Below are 15,804 nucleotides of genomic sequence, written 5' to 3'. Positions count from 1 at the left end.
CAAGCTCTTGCATTTGAAAAACCTCAAACGAGAGATAATAATGGTATACAGTAGTATAACTAAAGATTAGTTCCATATTATGGCAAGGAAAAACAAGGTAAGGGTTTAATTTTACAGCTTTGATGAATTGCTTCTTTGGATTGACAGTTATTGTCCTCTGAAAAGTTGTATTCTTGTTAGAAATAGGTAACTGCAATGCTACCTGATATAGCCTCTGCCGACCCCAGAACTCCTCCCCCAGTGTCTTGTCAAAAGACCAATTTGTATCCTGCGGCATTCTGCTGTGTTTTTGACGTGTTTTTTGAAATTTTACACATGATATTTCTCTATGAGTAATCTAGCATGACTTAGTGCTTTTTCAGGCCAACGTCATAATTTCCATATTCTACTATATCCTATTCATATGTGCTCCAATGTGGTTTTCATTCTTATGGCACATTCTGTTCCTATTCTGTTTCTACCACTAGCTTCGCTGTTATTTCATCACCTGCTTCATTTCTAGATACATACATATGTATGTCCTAATTCCACGGGAGATCAGCACGGAGTTCGCAGTTCTTGAATTAACTGCGAAGTAATATTGGCGTCAGCCGGAGCTCAAATTGTTGCTGACTGTAAGATTGGTTATAAAGTTTAGGTTCATGGAAATTTGTCTGTGATTTATAGATGTCGGACAAGCTGGTTACCCTCAATAGTTCAGTCAAAGATATCCAAATATTAGGCGAAACATTCGAAGCAGAGACCCAAAGCTATGTACATAACATATGTATGTATGCTGGATCGCAGCACCCAATCAGTTCAGAGTCAATGATAAAAGCTGACTGCAATGCGATATTTGGAGCTGGTTGACGCGTTCGGTGACATATTAGTCGGGTATGGGTGAGCGGTAGGGAGGGACAGAGTAAAGAGATGGCAAGTGGCACTATACCCCAGTTCAAGCCCCCGTCGTTTCGTCTGCTGCACCAATAACCGTACTTCTCAATGCCATCTTCCTCCTGGCAGCTTCTGCATGAAATACGCCGTCTGCTGGATTGTGCTTTTGGTGGCCGCGGTGGGTGTCATTCTAGGCTTGGTGTTCGGCCTACGCGGACGCACCGAGGAGCCTCGCCGCATGGGCGCAGTCGCCTCCAACGGCGTGGGTTGTGCCGAGGTCGGCGGCAACATCCTGGACATCGGCGGCTCGGCAGCAGACGCGGCTATTGCCACGATGCTGTGCGAGGGCGTAATGCTGCCTCACAGCCTGGGCGTGGGCGGCGGCTTCGTTGCCACCATCTACTCCAAGGAGACGGGCTTCATTGAGACACTGATTGCGCGCGAGACGGCCCCGGCGGCGGCTACACAGGATATGTTCGTGGAAAAGGAGATCACCGGCGCGCTCTCCTGTGCCGTGCCCAGCGAGATCTACGGCTACTGGAAGCTGCATGATAAGTATGGAAAGCTACCCTGGGACCAGCTCTTCCAGCCCACCATTGATATCTGCCGGAGCGGCATCAAGGTGTCGCGCTACTTGGCCGGCGTGCTAGAGCGGGAGGAGGAGCGTATCCGCAGCGAGCCTTCAATGGCAGAAATCTTCATCAACCCGAAGACAGACACTATCTACAAGCAGGGCGAGATCATGTACCGTCATATGCTGGCTGAGTCACTCGAAATAATCGCCCATGAGGGTCCCGGAGTCATCTACCGGGGCGGCCGCGTCGGAGCCAAGCTGGTCAAAGACATCCAGTCGATGGGCGGCATCGTCACCGAGCAGGATCTGCAGAACTACGAGTGAGTGCACGTCTCTTTAGATCCCTGATTTGAATAAATGTTTTATTTATCTCGCAGTTTGGAAGATCTATTATGGATCTATAGGATTGATATATTGGTCATGGATACTATCAATCTCATAGATCTATAATACATTTTCTAGACTACGACCATTCGCTTAGATAATCGATCGATACTACTGATATATATGATCCTCTATCATATATCGGAAGCATCACCCACATCGTTGGTCATCTCTCTGATCTATTCCCAAAATTCTTGATAGATCTGATCGATCACCTAGGTCCATAATCATTACTCCAGATCGCCCTATTCCAATCCATCTCCCAGGTCCCTGTTAAATCTCCTACTCCCTGACGCATTTCGCAGATCCACTATCCATCTCCCAGATTCTTTCCAGATCTCAGATTTCTGATATTTTTAATATACCGCCTATTCTTACTGATTCTCTCCAGGGTCCGCTGGGAAATGCCGCTGCATGCCCGATTCACGGGTGGATTTGAGCTCTATACTTCACCCCTGCCGACCAGTGGAGCCGTGCTCACCTTCATCCTGAACGTGATGGAGCCACTGTATACAAGCAACACGGAGAAATACTGGCAACGGCTGGTTGAGACCTTTAAACACGCCTATGGACACCGCACCAATCTGGGCGACATCCATTACGAGCCGGAGGTTCAGGAAATCTACGAGAACCTCATCGATCCCTCCTTTGCGGCACAGATACGCGAGCTGATCCTAGACGATCGCACATTCACGAATATGTCCTACTACGGAGCCAACTTCACCAACGTCCCGGACCACGGCACGGCCCACATCTCGGTGCTCGCCCCTAATGGGGATGCCATCTCCGTGACCAGCACCATCAATAGCCATCTGGGCGCCAAGGTACGGTCCCGCCAGACGGGGTTCATCCTCAACGACCAGATGGACGACTTCTCTACGCCCGGCCGCATCAATATTTACGGGATTCCTGCCAGTCCGGCGAATTACATAAAGCCCGGCAAGCGGCCCATCTCCTCCACCTGCCCCAGCATCGTACTGGATTCCCAGGGCAATGTGAAGCTGCTGGTGGGCGGCGCCGGCGGCTCCAAGATCACTACCTCGGTGGCCCAAACCATCCTCCGCTACTTCGTCCTCCATGAGCCAATCGAGCGTGCAGTCAACGCCGGCCGCCTTCACCACCAGCTGGATCCCATGTACATCGAGGTGGAGCCGGACGTGCCCCGGCACACGGTCGCATACCTCCAGCACATCGGTCACGAAGTTAGGTACTTGGACGGTGACAAAGCCTACTCCGCTCAGACGGCCATCGGCCTCATGGACTCCGAGCCCCACCCCGTCTGCGATCGCCGTCGAGTGGGCAGCGCCGTCGTTGTGGAGCCCTCGCTGCCCTAAGCCGGTGCTTCTGTGGCAGCCATGTCTATCCATCACAATTGTGTGTATCGTTGCAGCTAAGTCATTCTTGCGAGAAGGACAGACATCTTCTATGCAGCGATCAATTAAAATCTGTTGTCGCCCTTTGACGTTTAAATTTACAAAGCCAGTCTTTTTTCGAGATAGGGGGAGAAGGATATTCGTTACCGGGGCACTCCGACGAAGAGAGGGACATACAACAATTCGCCTGTAACTTCGCTTTTAGGAACCGAGAGAGAGAGCGAGAGGGGTATGCAACACCTAGAATATTTGTCATTCGATAGAAATAAGACAAACTGACTTAGTAAGTTAAATTTAGATGTGTATGTACATTAGGGTTGCGCCTGTTTATAAAATTTATAAATTTATAATTTTCAAGGGTCTCAGGGTCTAAAATGTATCATTTGGTATAAAACAATAAAGTGTAAAGTTCTAGCCCGATTTGACATATAAGCGCAACCCTAATGTACATACATACATACATATGTATGGTGGGTGCCTAACAACAGGAAAAGTTGTTCTCATACTGTGCGTGTATACCCTTTATGTGGTGGAGTTTTAAGGGTTTAAGCGTGGTTAAAAAACAGATTTATATAGACACACATGTTACTGTGCAATACGGATACATTTATACAAGGTTGGTCTAAAAATTTTTGTGCGTCGATAAGAAAACGAGGGGGAACGTTGTGAGTTGCTGCGGACACCGCAACTCTACAGTTATACCCGATACTAAGTCAGTATGGCTCTCCTCCGGCAGACGCCGCTAATATTAAACGACACGACAAAGAGTGCGTGCGAGAGAGACAGAAAATCAGTCTGAGCGTGACGTCACGCGCTGCGTAGCCACTGCAAATTGATTTGTTTCCTTTGGCTATAAAAATGATCTGATCTGATTCAGATTCAGCAATCTGATAGATATGGTCGTTATCTATGATTCTGCGTTTTTAGTTTTCTCAAATCTGCAATATTGTGGATGCAACAGATTTTCGTCCTTTGTGTGGGCGAAAGGGGGTGGGGCGAAATTTTGAGATAAACGTTTTATAGTGAGATCTAACAGAAGTGCGGATACCAAATTTGGTTACTCTAGCTTTAATAGTCTCTGAGACTTGTGAATATCCCCAGATTTGCATTCTTTGCGGGGGCGGAAGGGGGTGTGGCGAAATTTTGAAACAAACTCGTCTCGGTCCGATATATTAGGAGTGTGGATACCAAATTTGGTTGCTCTAGCTTTTATAGTCTCTGAGATCTAGGCGCTAATGTTTTACTCTAAGCAAAGCCGCCTATGCTACCTGTGTGTTAGAGAGAGACAGGGCGAGAAAAAATGAAATTGTTTTCTTGATGCTGGCTATAATAGTAATACGATCCAATTCAGATTCTGCAGTCTAAAAGATATGGTCATTCTCTACGATTCTGCGTTTTTTGTTTTCTCGTATCTTTAAAATTGTGGATGATACAGATTTTCGCCCTTTGTGGGGGCGGAAGTGGGCGGGGCAAAGTTTTGAAATATTTTTGTAGCAGTGACATATCACAGAAGTCTGGATCCAAAACATCGTTGCTCTAGCTCTTATAGTCTTTGAGCATTAGGCGCTGAAGGGGACGGACAGACGGACGGACGGATAGACGGACAGACGGACAGACAGACATGGCTCAATCGACTCGGCTATTGATGCTGATCAAGAATATATATACTTTATGGGGTCGGAAACGATTCCTTCTGGACGTTACACACATCCACTTTTACCACAAATCTAATATACCCCAATACTCATTTTGAGTATCGGGTATAATTAGGTTAGTCGTTATTGAACACCCTTGTATGTCCGTATGCACATACATAGGTCCGTATGCAAAAAATGTACGTGTATATATTTTATACGTATGTATGTATATGCATCGACGCTAATGTATATGTACACATATGTAAATATATACGTACAGAAATATCTGAAATGCAATGCAAATGGATTTGTAAACGTATACGTATAGACATACATAAATTTAAATGCTGACGTGCTGAACTAGTGCACACAGTTTTTTTTTTAAATTTCCCTAAAATAACACTCAATTTTACGCATAACGCAACAATAGGTTCAGCATTGATCGGTCGTAGGTGGCATCGTTTCGCAAGAATTAAGAATTTGGTAAACTTCAGTGTAGAAAAACCGGCGGACCTGTGGTGAAGTGGGGGGATCAAGTAGATTCAGGCTGAACATTAACCAAGCAAATATAGCATCGTCCTTTGCGTTCGATAAGCAGCACTATATTGATGTGCGGAAGTGTGGTAATGTATGGATAAAAAAAATCAATCCCATCCCATACATCCATGGCGCATAATATTGAGATTTGAGCTAACATTGGGCGCTGGTTTAGTCATCGATGCGGGTGGCCTTTCGTCTGGCAATTTTTCGCTTCTTGTGAATCGCCTCCATGCGCATGTCCTCCAAGTCCTCTTGCAATCCTATCATTAAAACAAAGGATTAGCCATTAAGGGGCGGACCGGTAAAATATCCAAACTCACCCATTTTTCCACTGAGGAACTCCTCACGCTGCATCTGAGCAAAGCTCGACTCCATCTCGCTATCATCATCGTCGAGGTCGCGATATCGCCGCTTGTCATATCCAAATATGTCGCGGATATGCGAGGAAATGTCCTCTTCGCATTCGCCATCATCGATGAAGTCATCCAACTCGGAATCGTAATCGTCATCCTCATCGTCTATGCGTCCTAAGTGGAGAGGGGTGAAGATGATTATTTCGCCACATTTGACGGATCGAGTCAGCTCGGAACATACTTTTGGTGGGTGACTTCTGTTGGGGTTTGCCACGACCAGACGGCATAGCCCTGCTGCCTGATCTCTGAACATCCGCTGGTGGAAATTGGCGCGTCCTTGCCGGAGTACCACCGGCTGGACGATCTCCGGGCGAGAATTCCCGCGTTGGTCCATTCCTGCCGGCTGCTCCATAGGGAATCCTTATTGGAACGATTCTTGCACTGGCGACGGGACCACGCACGGCGCTGGGTCCGCGGACGGAACTGGGTCCAGAGCTGGTACTGAGAATTGGTTTGCCTAACAACGGCTTTGTCGCGGTGGCGGGAAGACGACTTCTGTCAGGTTTTGTGAAAGAGTTATGAGCTGATGCAGGGAGCCGGCTGGAGCTGGCGGCTGAAGCTGGAGGCGGAGCTGGTCGCGGCGCCGGCCGCTTGAAGACATTATCACTAGTTGGCTTTGCTTTGGATTCGCTTAAAGGAGGCGTAGAAGAGGGTTTGTTTGATGCGAAGCTGCTGAGCTTGGGTATGCGTCCGGTGGTTTCCATGCGACTGCCCCCATTTTTGTTCTGATCCTTGGCCTTTAGTTCGCTTTCGCGCACCCGATCTCTTTCGGCACGCTGCTCCCTCTGTCGTTGACGCTCTTCCATCTCGCGCTTCTCGCGAGCAGACAAAAGACGCTCTGGCTCCTTCTTTTCGGGCTGGACGTAAACCACCGGTTCGTGCTGCGCTTTCGCCGCCAGACGTAGGACCGCCTGAAAATCCATAGGAGGAGGTCGCTTGGCTTTGGCCCTGCTTCTCTCCGCCTCGCGCTTCTTCCGCTCCTCCTCAAGACGTTCCGTTTCTGGATTGTAGACGGCCATGTCTCTGCAAGTGCTGTAGGCTCGCGCCACGTGAGCCTCCCGGATCTTGCTTTTGGAGCCGGAAGCCGTAGCAGAAGCGCCAGATGATCTTGCATCAGATGACGATCGCGGCCGAGTATGGGACATGGCCTCCTCCCGCTCACGGGTGATGGCTGCCTTGACACGCTCCTTCGTACCGGAGAGATCTTGTACCGACTGAGGACGGCTTGGGGCAAATCCCTTGTCCTCATGGACATCGCGCACTTTCTCAATGTACTTCTGATAGAAGGCATTCGACTCAGTCGACACATAGCCGTAGTCATCGCCTTCGCCCTCGCCCTGGTCACCACCGTTCTGGCCACCATTATCACCCTCGTTGGCATCCTCGAGCACCGACTTGTTGGCCGACTTAGTAACTTTTAGCATCTTTCGTATCTTGTTCTTGGATTTCTCGTCGCGCTTGGCTAGCAGCTCGGTGAGTTTCTGGCGTTCCTTCCGTTTGCGCTCCTGTTCCTCGGCCTCGCGCCTCTTTAGAAACTTCTGGATGTTGCTCGACAACTCCTTGCTCGCCTTGCTCTCCTTCTTGGGCGGTGCATACTTGGTACTGTAGTACTTGCCCTGCAATGCACAAGATTAAGATTGCGAAAGCATGACAATTGGGGTCACTGATTGCCAGTCGGACTGGACCTGGAGCGGACCTTTGTTTTTGATATTCTGATTTGATTCGAGAATCACACGCAAATGCATGTGTATACATGCACATAGGTGGGTGGTAATGGCGAATATTGGTCAGGTGGAAAGGGGTGGGGGATGGTCAGGAAAATATTGCAAATGCATCGAGTAAATCAACAGTGACACGAGATGACCCCAAAAAACAGAAACCAAAGCCTGAACCCACCTTATCTTTTGTGACTGCGTCGGTTTTTTTTTTGGCCAAATGCAACAGCTCACCAAAATCCATGCTTAGAACTCTGCTGGGTGTCGCTCCTGGGCTGCCTACGATTCTTATTTAAAAATCGCGTTATCCTAATCCAAAATGAGCGAAACGTAACTTGTTGGTCGAAAATAGTGTGACAGCGGATTTATCGATATGGTATACAGTCTGACTCTAAAAAAATATACCGAAAATACAGCTCCAAAATATACCAAAAATACACGAAAGAACTATTTGTGTTCATATTCCATCAAGCATGAGGGTTTTCAAAATGACAGTTGTCTTGAGGTTAGATCCTTAGCTACACACATATGTAGCTAGTGCGACATCGGCGCAGAACTAGTTGCCTCCCTCTAGTACCAGGCAACTAGTTCCGCACTGGTGCCGCACTAGCTACCATTCTCACCTCCCTGGTTCCAGATCGATTACCCGCAATGTATTTCAGCGGAGAATTTAACACATGCATGTCCTAGGGCTGAACCACCCCTGGTTCCCGCTCGATTACCCTTCGATTACCCGTAGCTAGTTGCTCAGGAGATAGTTCCGAACTAGTTACCAGTAGAAAGCCAGCAACTAGTTCCCCACTCGACTACCCTTCGATTACCTGTAGCTAGCTCTGACCTAGTTACCAGTAACTAGTTCCGAACTGACTACTGGTAGTAGTCAATCTGGCAGTCTGGAATAATACAAAAATAAAAACACAATGTCTTTCATTATAACGAATAATTTTTCATTATATGATGCTTAGCCTACTCCTGGTTTTTGGCAAGACACTTCTTCTTAAACACCCTTTTCTTCATCCTTTGCATTGCCTTCCGCACAGTGTTTTCGGGAGGCTCATCGCCAGGCGGAATACATTCTGTAATTAATATTGGTTTTAATTTATATGAAAAATTTTTAAATCTCTAGAAGTGTAAATGGTATTTTACCTAGCAAAGCTGCAAAAAATTCTTTGTGGGTCCTAAGGGCCTTCTTCCCTTGGACCCCATCGACGTTATAGGCTAGAACAATTTCCTCACTCAAAATAAAGTTTAAGCCGGTCAACACGCCAACTGGCTGGAGAATTGATTTCATTGCTGTTATCTGTAAGTGAAACATTAAAATATAAAGATAAGACAGAGAAAAAAGTCATAAAATTTAGAGTTTAGATATACTTACATAATTGTCCCTATTTAATTTTATTTTTTCTTCCAGTTCTATAAGTTCTTCCTCACGTTTTATAGGGAACTGTCCCCGAATGGGATTCAATTCCCCCTTCTCCTTTACCAGCTGCTTTATTAAAACAGTTTGATCCGCTAAAATTTTGACCACTGCATTCAATTGATCTAAAAACAATGTTGTTAATTAATTTGATTATACAAATATTTCTCTGTTAATCTTTATTAGTCTTACCACGAATAACTGCATTCTCCTGTTTTAGAGTTTCTAAAAGTATTTGCACGTACCTGTTTATATTAATTTGATTTATTTATTAATTCTTTTCCACTTTTTTAATAAATGTTCACACAAAAGACTCTTCCAGCGATTAGATCTTGTACAGAAGTGAACAAAATCAACGCATAAAGCAAACGAGGAAAACAAATGCATTTTGTTTGTGTAAATTCTTGTCTCTTTCATTCCACGATCGCAACTACAGTAAAATATCACGATTAACTTACCATTTCGGTGCTTATTGCATGTCGTGGCTCGGTAAAAACTAGCTGAGTGGGCACTGTAACTCCACGGAATTGCGGTTATTTGCCGCCTTCAAAAACAAACCGAAGGCGGCTTCGTTTTTCGGTTCTTTTTCGACTGGTCCGCGTTCGCTTCCCGCGTAACTAGTTGCAGAACTAGTACATTGTAGTCGACGAAGACCTGGTCCGCGTTCGCTTCCCGCGTAACTAGTTGCGTAGCTAGTTGCGCGGTAAACAGCGCAGAACTAGTTCGAGAGGGGTCAATTGACCCCTTTGGTTCTACAGGCGCTGGTACTAGAGGTCATTGTGTGTGTACGAACACATGCAGAGATGTTCTTTCTACGGTAGCCGAACACCAGACGCGAACCCCATGGGACGGGATATTCTGTGTTATATGTGCGACATGTTCGTTCTATGAACTGGCACATCTATATACTGTATGGCTAGTAATATTAACTAAATTTGTATGTAATTATTAAAAGCGACACCTGGAGAAAAAATGTGTACGTTTGTTGACAAGTTTGGCCGTATTTTTCATTTAGGCCTATGCAAGTGCCTACGTGATGTCTTTTTTAATATTTTTCAAAAAAAGGATAGATTTTGATGGCAAACGATCAGGAATCACGAATAAGTATTCGATTTGCATTGGTCAAGAGGGTGAGTCCATAACGCGCCTTAAAAATATTTGAAAATACTGTTTGGTTTCTGTGTGTTTCTGTCCATTTTAGCTCTGTACCACTAACCATACAGTCTGGATTAGATCCTAGGATCTTCTACTCTGGCGTTCGTCCACCGCCGCGTCATCATGAGCTAGCCAGCCCATGAAGTTATACAAGGTGGGCTATTCTCGCAACGCGCTCTCTTTCTGATTTTATTTTGCTTAGTACAATCCCAAGCTTCGCAAACAACAAACAGCGCTCTCAGTAGTGCTGAGCGTAAGTCCCGAGAGTTAGCGGCCTACCAGCGGTTAGAAGCGCGGTTATCGGTTGTAAAAAGAAAAATATATGACTTATTGATGGATTAACATAAATTTGACACCATTACCAGGGCAATTTGGCTTGCGCTTTTATAAATAATTTCTTCTAACCCAACCAAAATTAGGATCGGATTTAGACATTATTTTTGCGCGAGACTGGTCTCTTAACATGCGGTAAAAAAAAGCTGTTTCCCGCCCAATTTTATTCGAAATGTAAGTGCAACCAATTAATTTAATTACCATTAGCAATTTAAAAAGCATACAATCACATATTTTTGTGAAAACATATTGTGTGTGTTACTACTAACAAATGCAAAGCGTTGCTGGGCTGGCTGCCTCATGATGAAGCGTCGGTGGCCGAACGCTAGAGCAGAAGACCCTGGGATCTAATACAGAAAGTTCGGTTGCGACATGTTCGGTGTATGAACTGGCACGATACCAACAAATACAATCGCCTGCTTTTCTAGTTCCATATTCGGTCGATGGAAAATTTTGCTGACCTGTGTAAGGTGAAAAGGCAGTCGCGCAGTATTTGGTCGACCATACTTTTGCATGCGTAAATCATTCCTGGTTTGGCGGACCAAATACTTCGTCGATCTTATTTCGATGATTTTAAGAATATATTTCTGCTGATTTTTTTTTTATCATTTTTGGTATTAGCGAGAATTGCACAAGACGGCAGCACTGTACACGCAAGACTCTGCGACGTTAGCCAACACTGCGGAGATTTTGTTGATAGCACAGCGAGAGGCTGAGTTTTTCGATCGCTGATTGACCAGCAAAAGTATCCATGTCCGTAGATCACGACCCGATCCCAGAGCAGTGCAGCAAGTGCGGAAAAACGAGCGGCAAGGAACAGCCGTGCCGGCCTTCGGAAACCGCCGGCAAAGTTGGCTGCGGCGTTGCTGAAGCACTGTGCGGGGCCTGTACGTCTGCAAAAGACGGGAAAAATAAAGGAAATTCGCTGAAATCAGAAACTGAAAAAAGTGTTTCAATGAACGTAGACGTAGATGCACCCACGGCCAATGCAGTGCCAGGAACAGAAAAGCCAGACAACCCACCACCTCCAGGACCAAGCCAGCCAGAAGAAAGCCCGAAGCTACCCTCGACGTTTGCCAAAGCTGCGGAACCATACACCAATCTAAAAAGGAAGCCAGTCAGCTGTCATGAATATCCTACCGAAAATTTTTTAAAGTCACCCGAAGCCCCCCCAACAAAAGGAACGACAGCCGAAGCCGGAGGAAAGGAGAAGAGCAAGGAAGAGGTAATGCAAGCTTCGCCTGAGGCCGCACTCTCTCGGACCACGAAACGCTGCGGAAAGATCACGAGGAGTAGCATCAATGGAACGCCAGCGGCCACCATTCCCGGAAATCAGACGCCCACAATAATGAAGCGCCTGCGTAAGAGCACGCGGGCTACTCGCTTTAAGGCGAAGCTGACGGGACGCTCGGGCGTCGGAGGTAATGGCGGACAGGCCAATGGCTACAATGGCACCCCCAACGGACCAGGGTCCACAACTCATCCGTATGGAACCGGATCGCATCCGGCTAACAGCAAGGCGCACTGCAAGTCTGGCGTGGGTAGTGCCGGTGGCTCACAGGGAGCCAGAAATCGACGCGCCATCTTCAAGCGTCCGGCACAGAAGACGCCCAAGGTGCAGGCTTGCACCAAGTTCGTAAAGAGCTTGTTCTATAAGGGGATCTACATGCAAATCGGTGATATCGTGAGCATTGTTGACGGCCAGCAGAAGCTGTACTACGCCCAGATCCGCGGTCTGCTCGTCGACGCCTACTGCGAGAAGTCGGCATTCCTCACATGGCTGATACCCACTCAGGACAGTCCCGATCCACAGGACTGTTTCGATCCGGCCACCTACTTAATCGGTGAGCACATCTGTAGCTCCTCCTGCAGTCTTTCTTACGTTATTATCTCTTCCAGGACCCGACGAGGAACTCTCCCGCAAGCTCTGTTTCCTAGAGTTCGTGATGCATGCACCCAGTAACTACTACTACGACCGCAGCACGCCATTCCCCTTGCCGGACATCGACGAGTACACAGGACAACGGTCTGGTGGCTATATATGGACTCGTCTGCCGGTCGTCAAGAGGGATCGGAACGATACCCGCGCGCGCGAGCCAGTAAACAAGGGTGCTGCCTCCTAGCAGAACCGCCAAAAGCAAGAACGGCAAACGACAAAGACGAACAAAAAAGTGGCCGCCTAACGAAAAGGCCGTTCAAAATGCGGAAAATTTTAATGATCTAATTTATTGAGAAAAATATATCCAAAAATCTGAGCACTAATATATGTATTTGATTTTTCAGCTTCACAAAAGGAATAAAATAGTTGACTTATTGATGCATTAACATAAACTTGACACGTATATCAGGGCAAATTAACTTTTGCTTTCTTTATAAATAATTTTTACTAAACGCTACCTTAAATTTAGCTTGGAAATTATTGGTCAGGGCAACCAATTTTTCGTTTTGGTGCAAACAGCTGACGCAGTCCGATTTGATTATTGGAACGTTGGCAAGAAGTACATTTTTGCGCATAACAATGTTTAGTAACAGCACAGACTGTGCTTGTAACACGCACGTTACAGAACATCTACGTAGGGACAGCTATTTCCCGCCACATTTAATTCAAAAGAGAGGTGCAACAAATTAATTTTTTGATTTAATTTTTACTCACAGTTTGTCAGACATTGCAACTAAAATGTCTTGATCTTCTTAACTTGCGAGCTTCATGCCGTCTTTTTGCATTTTTATCACGCTGTACATTTTCAAATTAACCAGGTCAACTGTTTTTGTTAGCGAGAATCGATGAAAGAACAAAACATATCGATACCAAAAATTTGTGAAACCGGGAACTGCTTAGAACGAAAACTAAACGTATTGACTGAAAACATAATCCGCAAAAGTAAGTAAAAAACGGAGCCTGACTGATGATGTATAGTTTCATCATGGGATGGATGTACAATAAGAATTTACAAACGGTTGTTCACCAAGTCAAGTTCGTTTTTTTTAATCGGTATATTGACGGTATATTTTGAAAAGACGGTATATTTCTGAGGGTCAGATGGTATATTTTATCGATAAATCCGCGTCACACTGAACTAGTGATTCTCACATTTCTTACGTTTGCAAATTAATGGACAGAAACATGGAGGTTGACGAGGAAGAATTTGAGGTGCCTTCCAGCAGTAGTAAGGGCGAAAAGAAGCGCTTCGAGGTTAAGAAAGTAAGTTTCACAAATGTAGCAACAAAATATAGCATGCACAAATTTTCTGGCGGTAACGTGCGCACACCGCTGCATATGTGAATCAGTACATGTGTGTATGTTTGCTTGTGACGCGTTCTACGATGAATTTATTATCTGTTGGGCATAACTAATTTTTTATATTTTCATTTTACGTTCTCGCTGCCCCTACCTTGTGCTCCATTCTAAAATCAGTGGAACGCCGTAGCTCTATGGGCCTGGGGTGAGTAAAACATTCGTAATAGAGAGAATTTCTCTTTGTCTGCCGGCAATAGCAGGCCATCGTTTAATCAGTGAAATTAAAATCTAAAATACTTTTAAATTACTTCCTGCATGAAATAATTAACAATTTCGTTTATTGCCAGATATCGTTGTTGACAATTGCGCCATTTGCCGCAACCACATAATGGACTTGTGCATCGAGTGCCAGGCTAACCAGGCCTCTGCCACCAGCGAGGAGTGTACCGTGGCCTGGGGCGTTTGCAATCACGCCTTCCACTTTCACTGCATTTCACGTTGGCTGAAGACTCGTCAGGTGTGCCCCTTGGACAACCGCGAGTGGGACTTCCAGAAGTACGGTCACTAGGCTTTACTATAGTATCTCCTTCCCAACACAACACCACACCGTTCTGCTTCTCCTAAAAACCACATGTAACAAAACCCCATTTTCTTTGTGGACTCCCATCATAGCCACAAAGCACCTAGATCTCGGGGCACACACCAAACAACCCCAGGATATTGGGCTTCACACCACACAAACTCCCGTATCATCGGAAACACAGCACGGCTCCAGGGGTTCAGTAAACTCTTAGATGTAAGCCTGGGGAAAAGCCCGAAGCTCTCCTCGTTTCACGACAAAAACTTTGTACTGAAATAAAGAAGAAATCCTTGATTTGCGTGAAATCCTTTATTTGGTTGAATCTTGAATAGAAGGGTAAAATATGGGAAAGGAAATATATCCAGTGGGGAGTGCAAGACACTAGCTTTAAGACTAGAAAAAAGCTCGCAGATTAGTCGCATAAAAACGACGAAAATAAAGCCATAGCCAGATATTTTTTCCTAAGTCCCACAGGGGACTAGGATCTACGAGGGAAATATTCTGAAAAGGGTATGATAAAAATATCTATTTATAAAATGATTTGTGGGAATTTCGTTGTTTTGGATGGTGTGTTGAAAAATATATGATGATGTGGAATTATGTATTATCGATAGGTCTGGGTGGGGAACACCGATAAAGTAAAAGAACAGTAGCATGCATTGGTATAAACTAAATTTTATCTTTTAGTTTATTATGAATGTTGGCTGTGGAGCCACTCTTTATGAATTGTTTGTGGCTTACAAAATAATACACAGTAGTTACAAATATGAATAAAGTATATAATATAGATATATGCATATCAAATATGATTAATGTATAATTATATGTAATATGCTACAGTTCAACTTATCCGTAAAGAGAAAAAAATCAGATTATCGTTACAAAATAATAATCATACCTATTTATGTATGTGGATGTATGTACGTATTCGTATCGTATAAAATGAATAGAAACAAAATATATTTGGACAACCCAAATACATTTTGTGGTGCTGTGTGTGGGGATTGCGCGTGGTATTATATGTTGTGTAGGTTTTGTGGGTTGTCTGTGAGTGGGAGTTCTTATTCTGAAGATGATCGTTCGGATATGCGGATTAGTGTGTACCCCATCCATATACCCATGTGCAAATGTATATATGGTTTAAAAAAACATGACAACTAAGTGCATGTACGGATTGTTAAAATAAGATATTATTGGGAGGAAGAGGGTCCTAAACCAAACAAAGTTTCAGTTGCCAGTGGAACTATTGCGGATTTTTATTTTGGATTTTCCAAAAATTTTTTTTTAATTTTTCATTATTATTTTTGAAAGTTTATTCTCGGTTTGGTTTTGTCTCTTTTTATATTTTAAATCTGTTATTTATATACAATTAATTTGTCGTTTTATGTATATTTAATTATTGCGCCTAGTATATATATAAATTATTCAGTTTTTAATATTGCTGTTGCTGTTTCAGTGGCTGATGCTGCGCTATTGTTGCTGTTATTGTTGGGTTGGCTTTTGTGGGACTTTCTAAAAACTATACATGTAGATACACATATTATGTATATTTGCAATGCTTGTATATATAAT

At 44.8% G+C, this 15,804-nt stretch overlaps 4 protein-coding genes and 1 long non-coding RNA gene across 5 annotated transcripts; 4 read left to right on the top strand and 1 right to left on the bottom strand.

Annotated features, from left to right (window-relative positions):
* The first annotated feature begins 799 nt into the window (after positions 1-799).
* LOC6600095 (glutathione hydrolase 1 proenzyme) lies at positions 800-3,305 on the top strand. The gene is made up of 3 exons (XM_002025172.2): positions 800-873; positions 1,003-1,767; positions 2,223-3,305. The coding sequence occupies exons 1-3, from the start codon at positions 827-829 to the stop codon at positions 3,163-3,165; spliced, it is 1,755 nt and encodes a 584-aa protein (XP_002025208.2). The 5' UTR covers positions 800-826; the 3' UTR covers positions 3,166-3,305.
* Positions 3,306-5,180: 1,875 nt separating this feature from the next.
* Positions 5,181-7,839, bottom strand: LOC6600094 (protein SPT2 homolog). Its single transcript, XM_002025171.2, has 4 exons — positions 7,691-7,839; positions 5,976-7,410; positions 5,702-5,908; positions 5,181-5,641 (listed from the first exon to the last, which is right to left on the bottom strand). Exons 1-4 carry the CDS (start codon positions 7,751-7,753, stop codon positions 5,550-5,552), a joined length of 1,797 nt encoding a protein of 598 aa, XP_002025207.1. The 5' UTR covers positions 7,754-7,839; the 3' UTR covers positions 5,181-5,549.
* A 2,162-nt stretch (positions 7,840-10,001) lies between these two features.
* On the top strand, positions 10,002-10,472 carry LOC113566207. The gene is made up of 3 exons (XR_003408986.1): positions 10,002-10,056; positions 10,128-10,235; positions 10,284-10,472. It is a non-coding gene; the product is annotated as an uncharacterized LOC113566207 (long non-coding RNA).
* Positions 10,473-11,068: 596 nt separating this feature from the next.
* On the top strand, positions 11,069-12,676 carry LOC6600098. Its single transcript, XM_002025170.2, has 2 exons — positions 11,069-12,258; positions 12,314-12,676. Exons 1-2 carry the CDS (start codon positions 11,166-11,168, stop codon positions 12,535-12,537), a joined length of 1,317 nt encoding a protein of 438 aa, XP_002025206.2. The 5' UTR covers positions 11,069-11,165; the 3' UTR covers positions 12,538-12,676.
* Positions 12,677-13,503: 827 nt separating this feature from the next.
* Positions 13,504-14,544, top strand: LOC6600097 (RING-box protein 1A). The gene is made up of 3 exons (XM_002025169.2): positions 13,504-13,616; positions 13,830-13,857; positions 14,000-14,544. The coding sequence occupies exons 1-3, from the start codon at positions 13,527-13,529 to the stop codon at positions 14,218-14,220; spliced, it is 339 nt and encodes a 112-aa protein (XP_002025205.2). The 5' UTR covers positions 13,504-13,526; the 3' UTR covers positions 14,221-14,544.
* Positions 14,545-15,804: the final 1,260 nt, after the last annotated feature.

Source organism: Drosophila persimilis, unplaced genomic scaffold (assembly GCF_003286085.1).
Source record: "Drosophila persimilis strain 14011-0111.01,24,50 unplaced genomic scaffold, DperRS2 tig00000622-arrow-arrow-pilon, whole genome shotgun sequence".
NCBI lineage: Eukaryota > Metazoa > Arthropoda > Insecta > Diptera > Drosophilidae > Drosophila > Drosophila persimilis.
The sequence above is the reverse complement of the archived record's forward strand: the minus strand, read 5'-3'. Positions and strand labels throughout refer to the sequence as shown.